Source organism: Arvicanthis niloticus, chromosome 16 (assembly GCF_011762505.2).
Source record: "Arvicanthis niloticus isolate mArvNil1 chromosome 16, mArvNil1.pat.X, whole genome shotgun sequence".
Classification (NCBI taxonomy): Eukaryota; Metazoa; Chordata; class Mammalia; order Rodentia; family Muridae; genus Arvicanthis; species Arvicanthis niloticus.
In genome coordinates this window covers 24,608,816-24,621,045 of record NC_047673.1, presented here as the reverse complement: position 1 = coordinate 24,621,045, position 12,230 = coordinate 24,608,816, and the positions used below count along the sequence as shown (strand labels likewise).

At 36.3% G+C, this 12,230-nt stretch overlaps 1 protein-coding gene across 6 annotated transcripts in view; it reads left to right on the top strand.

The window, feature by feature from the left end:
• The window catches only part of Wrn (WRN RecQ like helicase), a 128,842-nt gene that overhangs the window by 72,857 nt on the left and 43,755 nt on the right, over nucleotides 1–12,230 (top strand). For all 6 annotated transcript variants that reach the window (XM_076914006.1, XM_076914005.1, XM_076914009.1 and 3 more), the window contains 5 exons: nucleotides 2,084–2,271; nucleotides 4,501–4,675; nucleotides 7,665–7,846; nucleotides 11,527–11,628; nucleotides 11,869–11,961. In XM_076914006.1, coding sequence (XP_076770121.1) covers nucleotides 2,084–2,271; nucleotides 4,501–4,675; nucleotides 7,665–7,846; nucleotides 11,527–11,628; nucleotides 11,869–11,961 — 740 coding nt within the window. The remainder of the gene's footprint in view (nucleotides 1–2,083; nucleotides 2,272–4,500; nucleotides 4,676–7,664; nucleotides 7,847–11,526; nucleotides 11,629–11,868; nucleotides 11,962–12,230) is intronic.

The window sequence follows — 12,230 nt, the reverse complement described above, 5'->3', positions numbered from 1 at the left end:
GCACTATATCATAAAAACTTCTACCTTTATCTGCATGTGTAGTTAAGCAAGGAATTTCCTAGTACATTTGCAAAGTGCTTGATAAAAAACATTTATGTCGATAAAAATTCCTTGTTCATGTAGGGTTAAAAATGTAAATTCCTAGGAAATTGTAACATTTCCCTTTAAAATGTTAATTAAAGTTTTTTTGTTTTTTACTTTTAGTTATAATTTTTTAGACAGGGTCTTACTGTGTAGCCGGGGACAAACTCCAACCCTACTCTGCTTTTCCTCACCCTCCTGAGTGCTGGGATCACAGGTGTGCCCCCGCCCCTGACAGGATCTTTTAAACACACAAGAGTCCTTATTGTCGGGCTTGTGTCTGTTATAGTATCATCTTAAATCGACCACTAATCAGCTATTGTAATGCTTCATTAAAGAATCTGATTTCTTCAAAAATAGGACTTTGTATGACTTAATCACTACATATACATTCCCAACTTAGAGAACAGTCTGACTATTAGCCTGAAGATTAATTTGGGGTTACATTTTAAAGTGGTTTCACAAATTTTAAAATAGACTATATAAAAAATGATACTAATTACTTGGTTTCATTGAGTTAGTTTATTTTTGTATGACTTTGGATACATTTTAATCTAATTAAGTTATTTTAATTGTAAGAGTAGCTTTTTCTTAATTAATTTACTGCTGAGGACCAAAGCCAAGGTCTTGACAGGCTTTCCCACTGAGCCATGCCATCAGCCACTTACCTGTTCCTCTCTGTGTATGACTGAAAATAAGCTTTATTTTTCTAAGCAAACAAAAATTAAATAATGCTTGAAGCTTTGTCTAAATCTATATTATCTTTATTGGTAATATTTATTTTATATTGAACATTTTCTATTAATTTATATTGTTCAAAATAATGAGTTTAATTATATTTCCATAATGTATTTAATGTGCTTTGCTCATACTTATCCCTAAGAGACTGTATCTTATTTTAATTTTAAGTCAAATTGTATACATATTTCTTTGCGAATTAGCAAACTGCACACACATTTATACTTATATACCAGATACATGCTTAAAAAAAGTTTATGAGGTAGTCACTGTATATTTGGATAATTTTATTAGGATGTTGTTTCCTCTGTCTGTAACAGATAATAAAATATTTTTAAATAAAATTGAATTCTTGGTGATAGAACAGCTAATGATTTAGAAATAAACTTTAAGACAGCCTTTTTTTTTTTTTTTTCCTTCTGATAATGAAATGTTACCAGGGCTGAATTTTTCCCCATTATAATAGTGATGAAACAGGAAACATTTACCTGGAAGGTATTTTGCTCACCTACCTATAAATTTCTGAGCAAAATTTTCTTGTTTTTTTCTGCTCCTGATTTTGCTGCTCACCCTGTCTAGAACTGCTGGGAAATAGCCTATGAGTTGGCTGCTCAAAGAATCGGGTAGTCAGTCAGACATGTCTCACTTCCTGCATATTTGGTACATCCAGGATGGCACTGAGAACTCAGTAAGACTGAGGAGAGGTTGCCAACACTGTTGGGAGACTTGCTTCCACAGTTGAAAAGCCACATGCCCATATAATTTTGAAGAAAGCTTCTCGAGAAATAAAAGATGAATTACCTTATATAGCTAAGTTATTAAATTTATAACCCTGCCAGAGCTTATGTACTGTGAGTTACAGATTATTAAAACAAAACAAGATCTAATCTCTGTTAGCACTAAAATATAAATGGCTAATAAGTAGTTTTAATTTAGTGGGACAAGATAAATTGCATTGAAATCTTATGGATTTAGTGTTTGATTTAATCAAGTAGGATATAACTTTTCTCTTTTAAAAACAAACACTTTTTTCTCTTTACTCAGGGCTGGAGCTCAGCAGTAGAGCACTCACTAAGCATGCCAAGGTCCCAGGTTCCAGCCCCAACACGACAGAAAGAAAGAAATATTTGAATAAACCAAAACGATAACCTGAGTGTCTTGGACATAGTTCCTGTGTGGTCATGACTATTGGTTTGTCAGAAGGCAGTGAAAATCAATGGGTTTCTTGCCTTTTAAAAATCCGTTTGTATTGTATTTCACCCAGGTTCCAGTCATTGCGCTCTCAGCTACTGCAAGCTCTTTGATCCGGGAAGACATTATACGTTGCTTAAACTTGAAAGACCCTCAGGTCACCTGCACAGGATTTGATCGACCAAATCTGTACTTAGAAGTTGGACGAAAAACAGGGAATATACTTCAGGATCTAAAGCCATTTCTCATCCGAAAGGCAAAGTAAAGATAGAACTCTAGATGAAATTATTTTATAAAGAAGTTAGTTTATTCTTTCTATTTCTTTTTGGTATATATTTAATAATGTTTCAAATTTTATGTAGTCTTGGTTCAAATTAAGTGTAATATTAAACAATAAATTCAGGGACCTAGATTAAAGCACATATAAAAATATTTCTATTAATTCTGTTAGAATGGGATATAGTATAATTTGATCATATTCACCCCTTATTTCTCTACCAACTAATCCCAGATCTACCCTATCTCTTCACTGTGCCCCAACTTCACACCATCTTTTATTTATAAATAACACATCAGCTCTCATTTGTGCTGTCCATATGCTTCTGGGTAGAGGGCATCCATGGCTGTATGGACAGATAGTCAGGAGCAGTACCCTTAACAGAAACTAATTCTTTCTCTCCCAGAAGCTATCAGCTGTCCACAGTCCATCCCTCGGTTAGGAGTGGGGGCTTGGTCTAGTGAAGTTCATGAGCACAGTGGTCCTGCCACTACCAGGAGCCGTGGCTTTTCTCCACTCTTCTCTGACCATCGGCTTTAGCGTTCTGTTTGTCCACTCTCGCATGGCATTCAAAGCGTTTATATTTGCAAGGGCAGAGGGGAGGTGGGCAGGAGCTAATTCTCCAGATACTATTTTTATATTGTTATTCAAATAGGATATATGCTTTCAATAATTTACAACTAGGGTTTGGGGATTTAGCTCAGTGGTAGAGCGCTTGCCTAGCAAGTTCAAGGCCCTGGGTTCAGTCCTCAGCTCTGAAAAAAAAAAAAAAAAAAAAAAAAGACAAAATAATTTACAACTAAATGAACAAACATGACATGAGCTTTTCTTATGAGGTCCGTCTGCTTTACTAATTAGATGATCTACCCCTGTTGGAGGGACTTTTTAAATAGTCTGTATGGAGTCTCTACGTGTTCTAAGGACTGTCTTAGATGCTTTATACAAGTGATCTAGTTAAATCTTCTAACATAAGGAAGTACCTCTGTACATCGGTATTTTACTGATGAAACTGTCCATTGCACTTCTAAGATTTGTTTTTGAAATATATTTTAAGTTTTATTTTGTATGCTAAGAACCTTTATAATGCCATATTCTCTGTCCTGCCTGCTGAGTGAAAAGTTATTTTTATTATATGAAGTATTTTGAATAATGCAAAATAGTTTTCTCCTACCAATTCCAACACAGACCAGATCTAGGAAAGTAAGAACATTGTTAGTGTTTTCTTCTTTCAGAAAGGATGCAAATGGAAAGACAGATCCTAGGTTTAAGAAAGGGCTAGTTTTTGTTGTGGCTATTAGGGAGTAATTTAAATACCACCTGAGCAATGCTTGCTATTCCAACTAGAATAGGAATATGATGAGCGTATTGATAGGGTTTTGCTGGTCTAACTGCCTCCTTGAATCTGTTGTTACATGTTACTTTCCAGTAAAGGGAAATGTTCTTTTGCCAAAGGCTTCTTCTAAACTAAATGTTTCTACACTCATGCCATTACCTAGCCCCTAATCTTTGGTTCAATACACATTTTTAAAATATCTATGGCTATTTTTTATACAATATGGCTATTTTTAAAAGTGCCCATCATCTTTTGTGATGTTGTATTTTCCTATTTTTTGGCATTGTTTGCCTTAAAATATCTTATGCAAATGCCTTCTTCCCATATTTATATTGATTCTGGTAATGGCGATTAATTTTTAGCTTAGATTTCTCTGGTCTCTCCTAACACATCTATCTCCTTGGTGCTACTTGATGTATCCCACAGATAATCAGGTTTATCATCTGCACACACAGCCTTAAACCTTGGAGTAAAATTTTATCTTTGAATCTTGTGTAATATTTTATGCAGCAATGAAACTATTATCTCTTAGATAGGCTAATCTATTGTGCTGTCTTTCTAGATATATTTTTATCCATACCTTGTAAGCTTTAAAATCATTTTTTTTAAACAAAGCGATCTCTGGTTTTAACTTTAATTTGGGCCAATATTTAGTGCCAGAGCTTTGCAGTCATGTAACAGGTTTCCACATTTGTCTTTCCAGTTTCCAGTCTTTGGCAGTTTCAGGGAGTTGGAGTGTTTTTTTCGGTCTGCCGACTTTGTTAAGACTTTTACTTAGTAGAAAGCAAAGATTGTGAGATCCCAAACTACAATAAAACATATGTGTAACAGGTGTGTTTGCTTTTTTCATCCCCCTACCTCTTCCCCGCCCTCTCCACAGTTCTGCCTGGGAATTTGAAGGTCCAACCATCATCTATTGTCCTTCGAGAAAAATAACAGAACAAGTTACTGCTGAACTTGAGAAACTGAACTTAGCCTGCAAGGCATACCACGCTGGCATGAAAATCAATGAAAGGAAGGACATTCATCATAGGTTCCTGAGAGATGAAATTCAGGTATGTGGACCAACCATCGTTATTTGAATTCTTCATATATGTATCTGTCAAACATTTATGTACCAAATTTAAAAAAAAATTTTTTTTGTTGCATTAAGCAGCATCACTATTCTGATAAAGATAATCATTGAATAGTGAAAATGGATGCAATAAACCCTACAGCTTAGTGTAAATAGCAAATAGCATATGTTTCTAAGCTACACAGAGAAGCAACACGAGCTCTGTCAAAGTAGGTTTTGTAATGAGAGTGGCCATCGAGGAAGATGAAATTTGAGTAGAGTCTAAATATGTCAAGTTCACCAGGTCAGTAGGTAATGAGGGCAAAGGAATTGGCTGTAGAGCCCTGAGGAGGAGCAGCAGGTGCAGACACACTGTCACATGAGTACATTCTGGGCTCAGAAAGGAAGAGTCTGAAGTGGTTGGAGGGGAAGATGATCGGTAGGAATGAGCACAGGAATAGGACACTGAGAGAAGGTTAGACCCTCACAGGAAGGCTGCTCTGGGTGGTTGACCAGCTTAAAGATGAGAAGGATCCATGGGTAATGGTGCTCGCCTCCCACCCGAAATCATCTATTGTCCTTCCTGTTCTTCGCTATGGTAGGAACAGCTCTAATGCTTATGAGAGACTTTGTGCACGTTTATTACTTTTATTACCTCAGCGACAGGGTACTTTGCTGGATGCATCTGGCTTACTGTCTGCCCTAGGTACTTTTCTGTTATGCTGCTGACCCAGGCAACTTACAGAAGAAATAGTTTATGGGGGCCTACAGTTTCAGAGAGGGAGTGTGTGCTCACTGTGGAGAGTGGGCATGATGCTGGGGCAGGAGCTGGCAGCTTAAGCACCATGCAGAGAGAGCTAGCTGGAGGCATGGGCCTTTGAAATCTCAAGCCCAGCCTTAAAGGCCACCCTTCCCAACAAGGACATACTTCCTAATTCTTCTCCAACAGTTCTCCCACCTATGGATCAGTATTCAAACATAAACCTGTGAGGACCATTCTTATTCAAACCACCACACTGACAATATATAATAATTGAAACGTTAATATCTTAAAAGATATCTTAAACAATCTTTAGTGATTTTTAAATTTTTCCTTTATTTTAGTAATCTTTCATTACAGTTAATTTTTGATGGTTGTCCGTCTGTCTGTCTGTCTGTCTGTCTATCTATCCACTTACCTACCTACCTACCTACCTAGTTACCTACATACCTACCTATCTGTATTTGTGCATGCCCTTCTGTGTTTTCTCTTTCTAATGCAGAAAGTCAGTAATTTGAATCTATATTATAAAAATTAAAGTTTATGTTAGCTAGAATAGTTGCATTCTAACTAACGTGAGGTAGTGTCGGTAGAATCCTTCCTGGTCATATTCAAAAGCTTTATATGTGTTTTGAAACCTTTTCCTTTCTTAGCACAGTGAAGTACATGAAATCAGTGTAGAATTGTCTGGACTCTTAGAACCGATTACTTTTTGTTGAGTGTTGAATGCCTACTGAATTCATGAGTGTAATGATTTCTAAATAGCTACTTTCCTACCATTTTACAATGGATTTTCATTGCTTGGCAGGCACAGAGCTGACCTGTAGCTCTTCAGATGTTAGACTGTTGCTTAGAACCATTTTCTATTTTATAATTTTAGAAACAAAGGGAATTTCCTTTATTTAGTATATACTCAAATCCCATGTACATTTAGCTTTCCATGATTTGTTTATAATTGTTCTCAAATTTTATCCCAGCCCTTAGTTTTGTCCTTCCTACATTTGCCATTTCAAGGTGGCTTTTCTTTAATGAAATGGTGAATACCTTATTTGGTAAAATAGCTTTCATTTATATCTAAAAGTTGATAGGAGTAGTTTAAAAATCTTGTGAGTTGATCTGTTAACATCAGATGAAAACATGATCTGGTGGAGCTTAGAGCTCATTGGTTATTGACTGCTAGCTGGCTTGAGCTGGCTTCTTTGCCCATAGTATTCACTTTCTACATCTGTGCTGTTATCAGCACGCTCTCCCCCGTCCTTTGCGTGCTCTGGTTTGTTTAGGATCTTTTGTTGTTTTCATTTCCTATGCTCCTCCTTTCTCCTCTCTGTCCTTCTCCTGGACCAGCCTAGAGCATACACTGTGAACAACACTCACATTTTACTGTTGTATCTTCAATGAGACGTCTTGTCCCCTCCCTGCTCCCAGGCCTTCGATCTAACTCTGGAGGTATTTATTGCTCTTCCTTGACATCATTTCTTTATACTGCTACCTAAATTTTTGTCAGTTTTTATGATTCTCTATTGACTCGCCACTAAAAATCGTGGAAGTTCACCAGCCTTTCCCTCCCATGTCTGCAGTCCTGGGCCCCTTTCCCTTCCCCGTTGGTTTAGATCTTAACTCTGGTTAGATGTGATATGATTATCAACTTAAGCATCTTACCTTTTATCTTTATAATATAAGGCTATATGGTTCTTCCACATATTTTTGTATTCTTGTTATTAAAGGTTTTTATTCTGGGTGCTCATCACTAATTCTCCTGTGAGTTCTTCCCAACCATATACACTTTATTTTGGTATGTTTATTCACATTAGGTCATTTGGCAGTTTTATCCTCTTGGTGTTATACCCATCTTGATGAAGCTTCGTTAGCTGCATTCCACTTGGCAGTAGTGAATGATATTATACTTAGAATAATGCATTCTGTCATCAGGAGCGGACACTTGAAACTTGATAATAATACAAAAGTTTTATTTACCATAGCAACTGTTTCTCATAGCTTCAGGTATCCAGAGAAACTGTTTTATTTGCTCCTTCTTATAGAGATGAACACAAATCACACTTTATGGTCCCTAACCTTTAATCTGTAATTTGGATAGGTTATCTTTTAGTCTGTAAGTAAAGTTATATTTAGTTTAGTTTTACATTGGTAAGCAAGCTGTTGTTTTATTTTACAAGTTTTAGTTATGCTGAAATGTAAATTTTTTTTACTCTGCATTGTTGTTCATTCTCAGTGTGTCGTAGCTACTATAGCTTTTGGAATGGGCATTAATAAACCTGACATTCGCAAAGTCATTCATTACGGCGCTCCTAAGGAAATGGAAGCCTATTACCAGGAAATTGGTAGAGCTGGCCGTGATGGACTTCAGAGTTCCTGTCACTTGCTCTGGGCTCCAGCAGACTTTACCACAACCAGGTAAGAATGCTTATTGTTTTCACCTTACAAATTCCTTTTTCCCTTTCCAAGAAAGTATTTGAGGGGGCATCCAAAGTATCAAGTGATCTCCAAGTATATTTAAAGGGACCACTGAAAAGTGAGCAAAACTAACAGAATATCCCCAAAAAGCATTTTTTTTTTTTGGTAAGTCTTATCCCATAGGAGGTGATCCAGTTGGAGTTAACAAGGTCGGGACTCTGTTTGGACATAGGTCTCATGCATACTGTCCTGTTGTCCAGCAGTGAGCAGTTCCCACACTTTAAGTCCTCAGGTGATACGGCTCCAGTTTTATTTATGCGGGTACCATGTATCCAGTGCTATAATGGTGGTTATTCTAAAAGATGTATGTACTTCTTGTTTGACTCTCTTTACTGCTGTTTCTATGGTTAGTTCTGTATGTAAGTACATGCCACTGCTCACAGACTGAAAATCGCCTTGTTGATAATCCCCAAATAATCATGTAACAGTGGATTGACAGAGTACTGTCATAAAATAGTATATGTTCATGGTTTAAATTCAAGAAAAAGAAAACCGTCTACTTAAATACTAACTAAATTGTCACTTACGTTCTGTCAGATTATATTAGAAACAACACCTTCAATTTTAAAAATCGTAGGGACACTTTACAAGTTATTTATAGGGAACCAGGAAAAGCCAGTACAGCTCAACCAGTGAGCCTACCAACATAAAGGACTTTTCAAATGCTCCTCCAGGTTCATGAGTAAGCTAGGCACTGGCAGCTAAAAGAGTAGCATTAGATAAGAAAAAAGGGTTGTTATAAAATCTAAGGTCTTTCTAGGAATAGTCAGTAGATTTTACTTTGTAACACATAGAGCTGAACTCTGGTTCCCTGAAAGCAAGCATTCTTAGCTACTGAGCCATTTCTCAAGACCAGGCACCAGAGTCTTTATCAAGGCTTTTAAAAACTAATTTAAAGTAAGTTGGATAGAACACATCTATGCAAGCTACTATTAAATTTGGAATATATCAAATATCACTTGGTTAAGAACAGATCTTATTTTATTTGCGCATTATGCTGACATGCTGGAAACATTATAGGCCTGAGTTGTACAATGCAATCTCACTAGTAGATATAGTTATGGTTTATGTGGGTTTTGAAAGGCATGCTGAGTGGTTTATCTCATTAAGATTGATCAGGAAATAATAGCTGTGCCAGAATACCCATGCCATTGTTACTTAGTATCTATGGTGACTTGTTCTCTTATACCAAACAGCACAGTGTTTGTATACAGGTTATATCCTCTCCTACTTTCTTCCTAGCTCACATAGAACATCTATTATAAAGTAAATGATGTGTAGATATTTAGTTTTACACTGTAATGGTTAGGGAATAATGACAAGAAACATGTCCCAGTGTGTTTGGTGCAGATGCAACTGCTGTAAGCCTGATTGGGGTTTACCTTGGGGTTGGCTGACTCTCGAGTGCTGAATTAGTGTGCAGAGCCAAAACATTAGACCTTTTAGCACAGAGAGGCTACTCTGTATCAGGGATCAAGGCGAAACACTGTAGAAGGATAAATGGGATAGAGCAAGGATTGAGGGTGAGTTTGTACCATCAAGATTTTGAACCAGAAGAAAACAGTGGGTTTCTGGATCTCAGCTGTAAGGGTTACTGTAACCGATAAAGTTTTAGTCTCTCATATGCTAAAATTCTATGATAAGGGAAAAAACTTGTCTGAGTGATTATGCAGTGATTTTAACTAACTAATGTTTATTTATTTATTACTTTTGTGATGCTGTATATCAAATCTGGGCCCCCCTCATGCTAGACAGCATATGTCGAGTCACATCCTCAGAGTCTATTATGTAATTTTATGTTTCTTTATTGTGTGATTTTGTGTTTCTTACTGAAGAGCCATAACAAGGCAGCGTCCCAATCGTTATATTTATTACACTTGTAGTCATACCTGGTAGTTACTACCATCTTTTGTTTCAAAGTGAAGAATTGGGAGAATAATCTCAATTTAATAAATCTTTGATTTCTCTTAACGTTAGTGATGTTAGAATTGTTAGAATTTATGGTTTTTTTGTGAAATGAGTTGTTTTAACTCATTTAATAGTAGCAAACAAAGAATAACATAATAAATATTCAATTGAGTTTCTTTTCTCAAATGAAATGAACATGGATGAATTCAAATAAATATATTTCATCCCAATCAAATATACTAAGATACAGATCTGAGTATAGGCATTTTTTCATGTTCATTCTATCTCTGAAGGATAAGGAAACTAAATGAAACTGTTTTGTTTGTTTGTTTGTTTTACAAATATATCACCTATTAAGTGTGAGATTGGATAGTAACACAGGAGTTAGTGTTTTCAGTTTAGGATGTTTGGAGAAAAATATACACGTGAGTAGTGCTGTCCCTTGAGAACATATTTTTGAATAATGGATCATTTGTACATTCATATTTTCTATAATAGAGAATTGTATACAGATATTTTGATTAAAGAGATGGCTGGATATTACAAACGTTAGTGAGTGAAGTCCATAATGATGAAGTTCAGTATTATCATTTAGTTCTTATATATTAAATCAGACTGTTATATTGCAAGATTTAAAATTCATTTCATGCAGACTTTCTTGATGCTTGGAAAAATATGCCTGGAAGATTTTGTGGCCTGATATTTGAAATTCATGGAATTTGGTCACAGGATGCTAGAAAGTGACAGTTGTGATGATATACAGTGGCACTGATGTTTAAAGATATAAGCAAACATACTATTACTGTTATCTCACAATTATAAACAAATTCATTATTGTGACTACAAAAATTCATTACAACTCACCAAGGAAATAACTCAATTCTAATACTTTACTATTGTCCTCAAGTGCCCTGCAGTGCAGAAGGACAGCTTTGCAGGGTTGAGCTGTCCTCTGAAAAGCCAGTAGGAATAGATAAAGGTTCAGACTGGAGTGATGAAGATAAAGGCTCACACTGGAATGACAAGGATGAAAGTTTACACTGGAGTGATGGGAATGGAGGCTCACACTGGAGTGAGGGGGATGAAGGGTCATACTGAAGTGAGGGGGATGAAGGTTCACACTGGAGTGAGGGGATGAAAGTTCATACTGGAGTGAGGGGGATGAAGGGTCACACTGGAGTGAGGGGATGAAGGTTCACACTAGAGTGAGGGGGATGAAGGGTCACACTGGAGTGAGGGGGATGAAGGGTCACACTGGAGTGAGGGGATGAAGGTTCACACTGGAGTGAGGGGGATGAAGGTTCACACTGGAGTGAGGGGGATGAAGGTTCACACTGGAATGAGGGGGATGAAGGTTCACACGGAGTAATGAGCCTCTTTCAGTTTTCCTTACATAGGAAATATTACATATTTTAACTTTCTCAGAAAAATCCATTATAATAAGAGATGAATTTTCTCTGAAAAGTTCAGGATCCATGTATTAGAAGGCTTTCTCGAAGCTATGATGAATGAGGTCCATAAATCAAAATGGAAACCTTCAAAGTTATTGACGGAACTCTCTTGTCCAGGGCATCATTGGGAAGAACGCAGGCATTTGGGGGGATGGAAATGATTTTTATTGTGATGCAGTAGGGGTGGTAGGGGTTATTAAAAGCAAAGTAATAAAACTGGCAGTATAAATTTAAATATTCCTGTGATTTTTCAATTGGCAGGAATCTTCTTAATGAGATCCGCAATGAAAAGTTCCGGTTATATAAATTAAAGATGATGGTAAAGATGGAAAAATACCTTCATTCCAGTCAGTGTCGGCGAAAGTACGTATTATTTGCTTTTATGAATTAGAAGCAGAGGTCTTTAGATGGTACTTTTTTAAAAAGTTAATTTAAAGTGTTTTTAAAGAATATTTGCTGTATACATGCTGAACTTTATCTGTGTTTAGATAAAGTGAAGTAATGATGACAAGTAGATACAGTAATGGCGCTATCATGCCATTTTGGGTGGTGGGGTTAGCATGTCTGTATTTGTTCTTTAATTTAAAATTTTCTCTTCATCAGAATCATCTTGTCCCATTTTGAGGACAAACGACTGCAGAAGGCCTCCCTGGACATTATGGGGACTGGAAAATGCTGTGATAATTGCAGGCCCAGGTAAAGATCTCTTCCTGATGAACCTTCTAGAAACCGTTGATTCTCTTTCTCTTCAAAGCCTGTTTCATTAAAATTTGTTTGATATAAGTATTTTAGTTTTTTAAATTGACATAGTTACTTTACTTAAAATAAAACAAAGTGAAGAGGTTTACTTTTATACAATAAAGTCATAAAACGGTAGGCCTAGTTAGTCAATAGTTGCTTTTAAATAGGAATAGCCAGCCTAAATTAAAGGCATCAATTATTAAAATTGATTTGAAAATCATTCT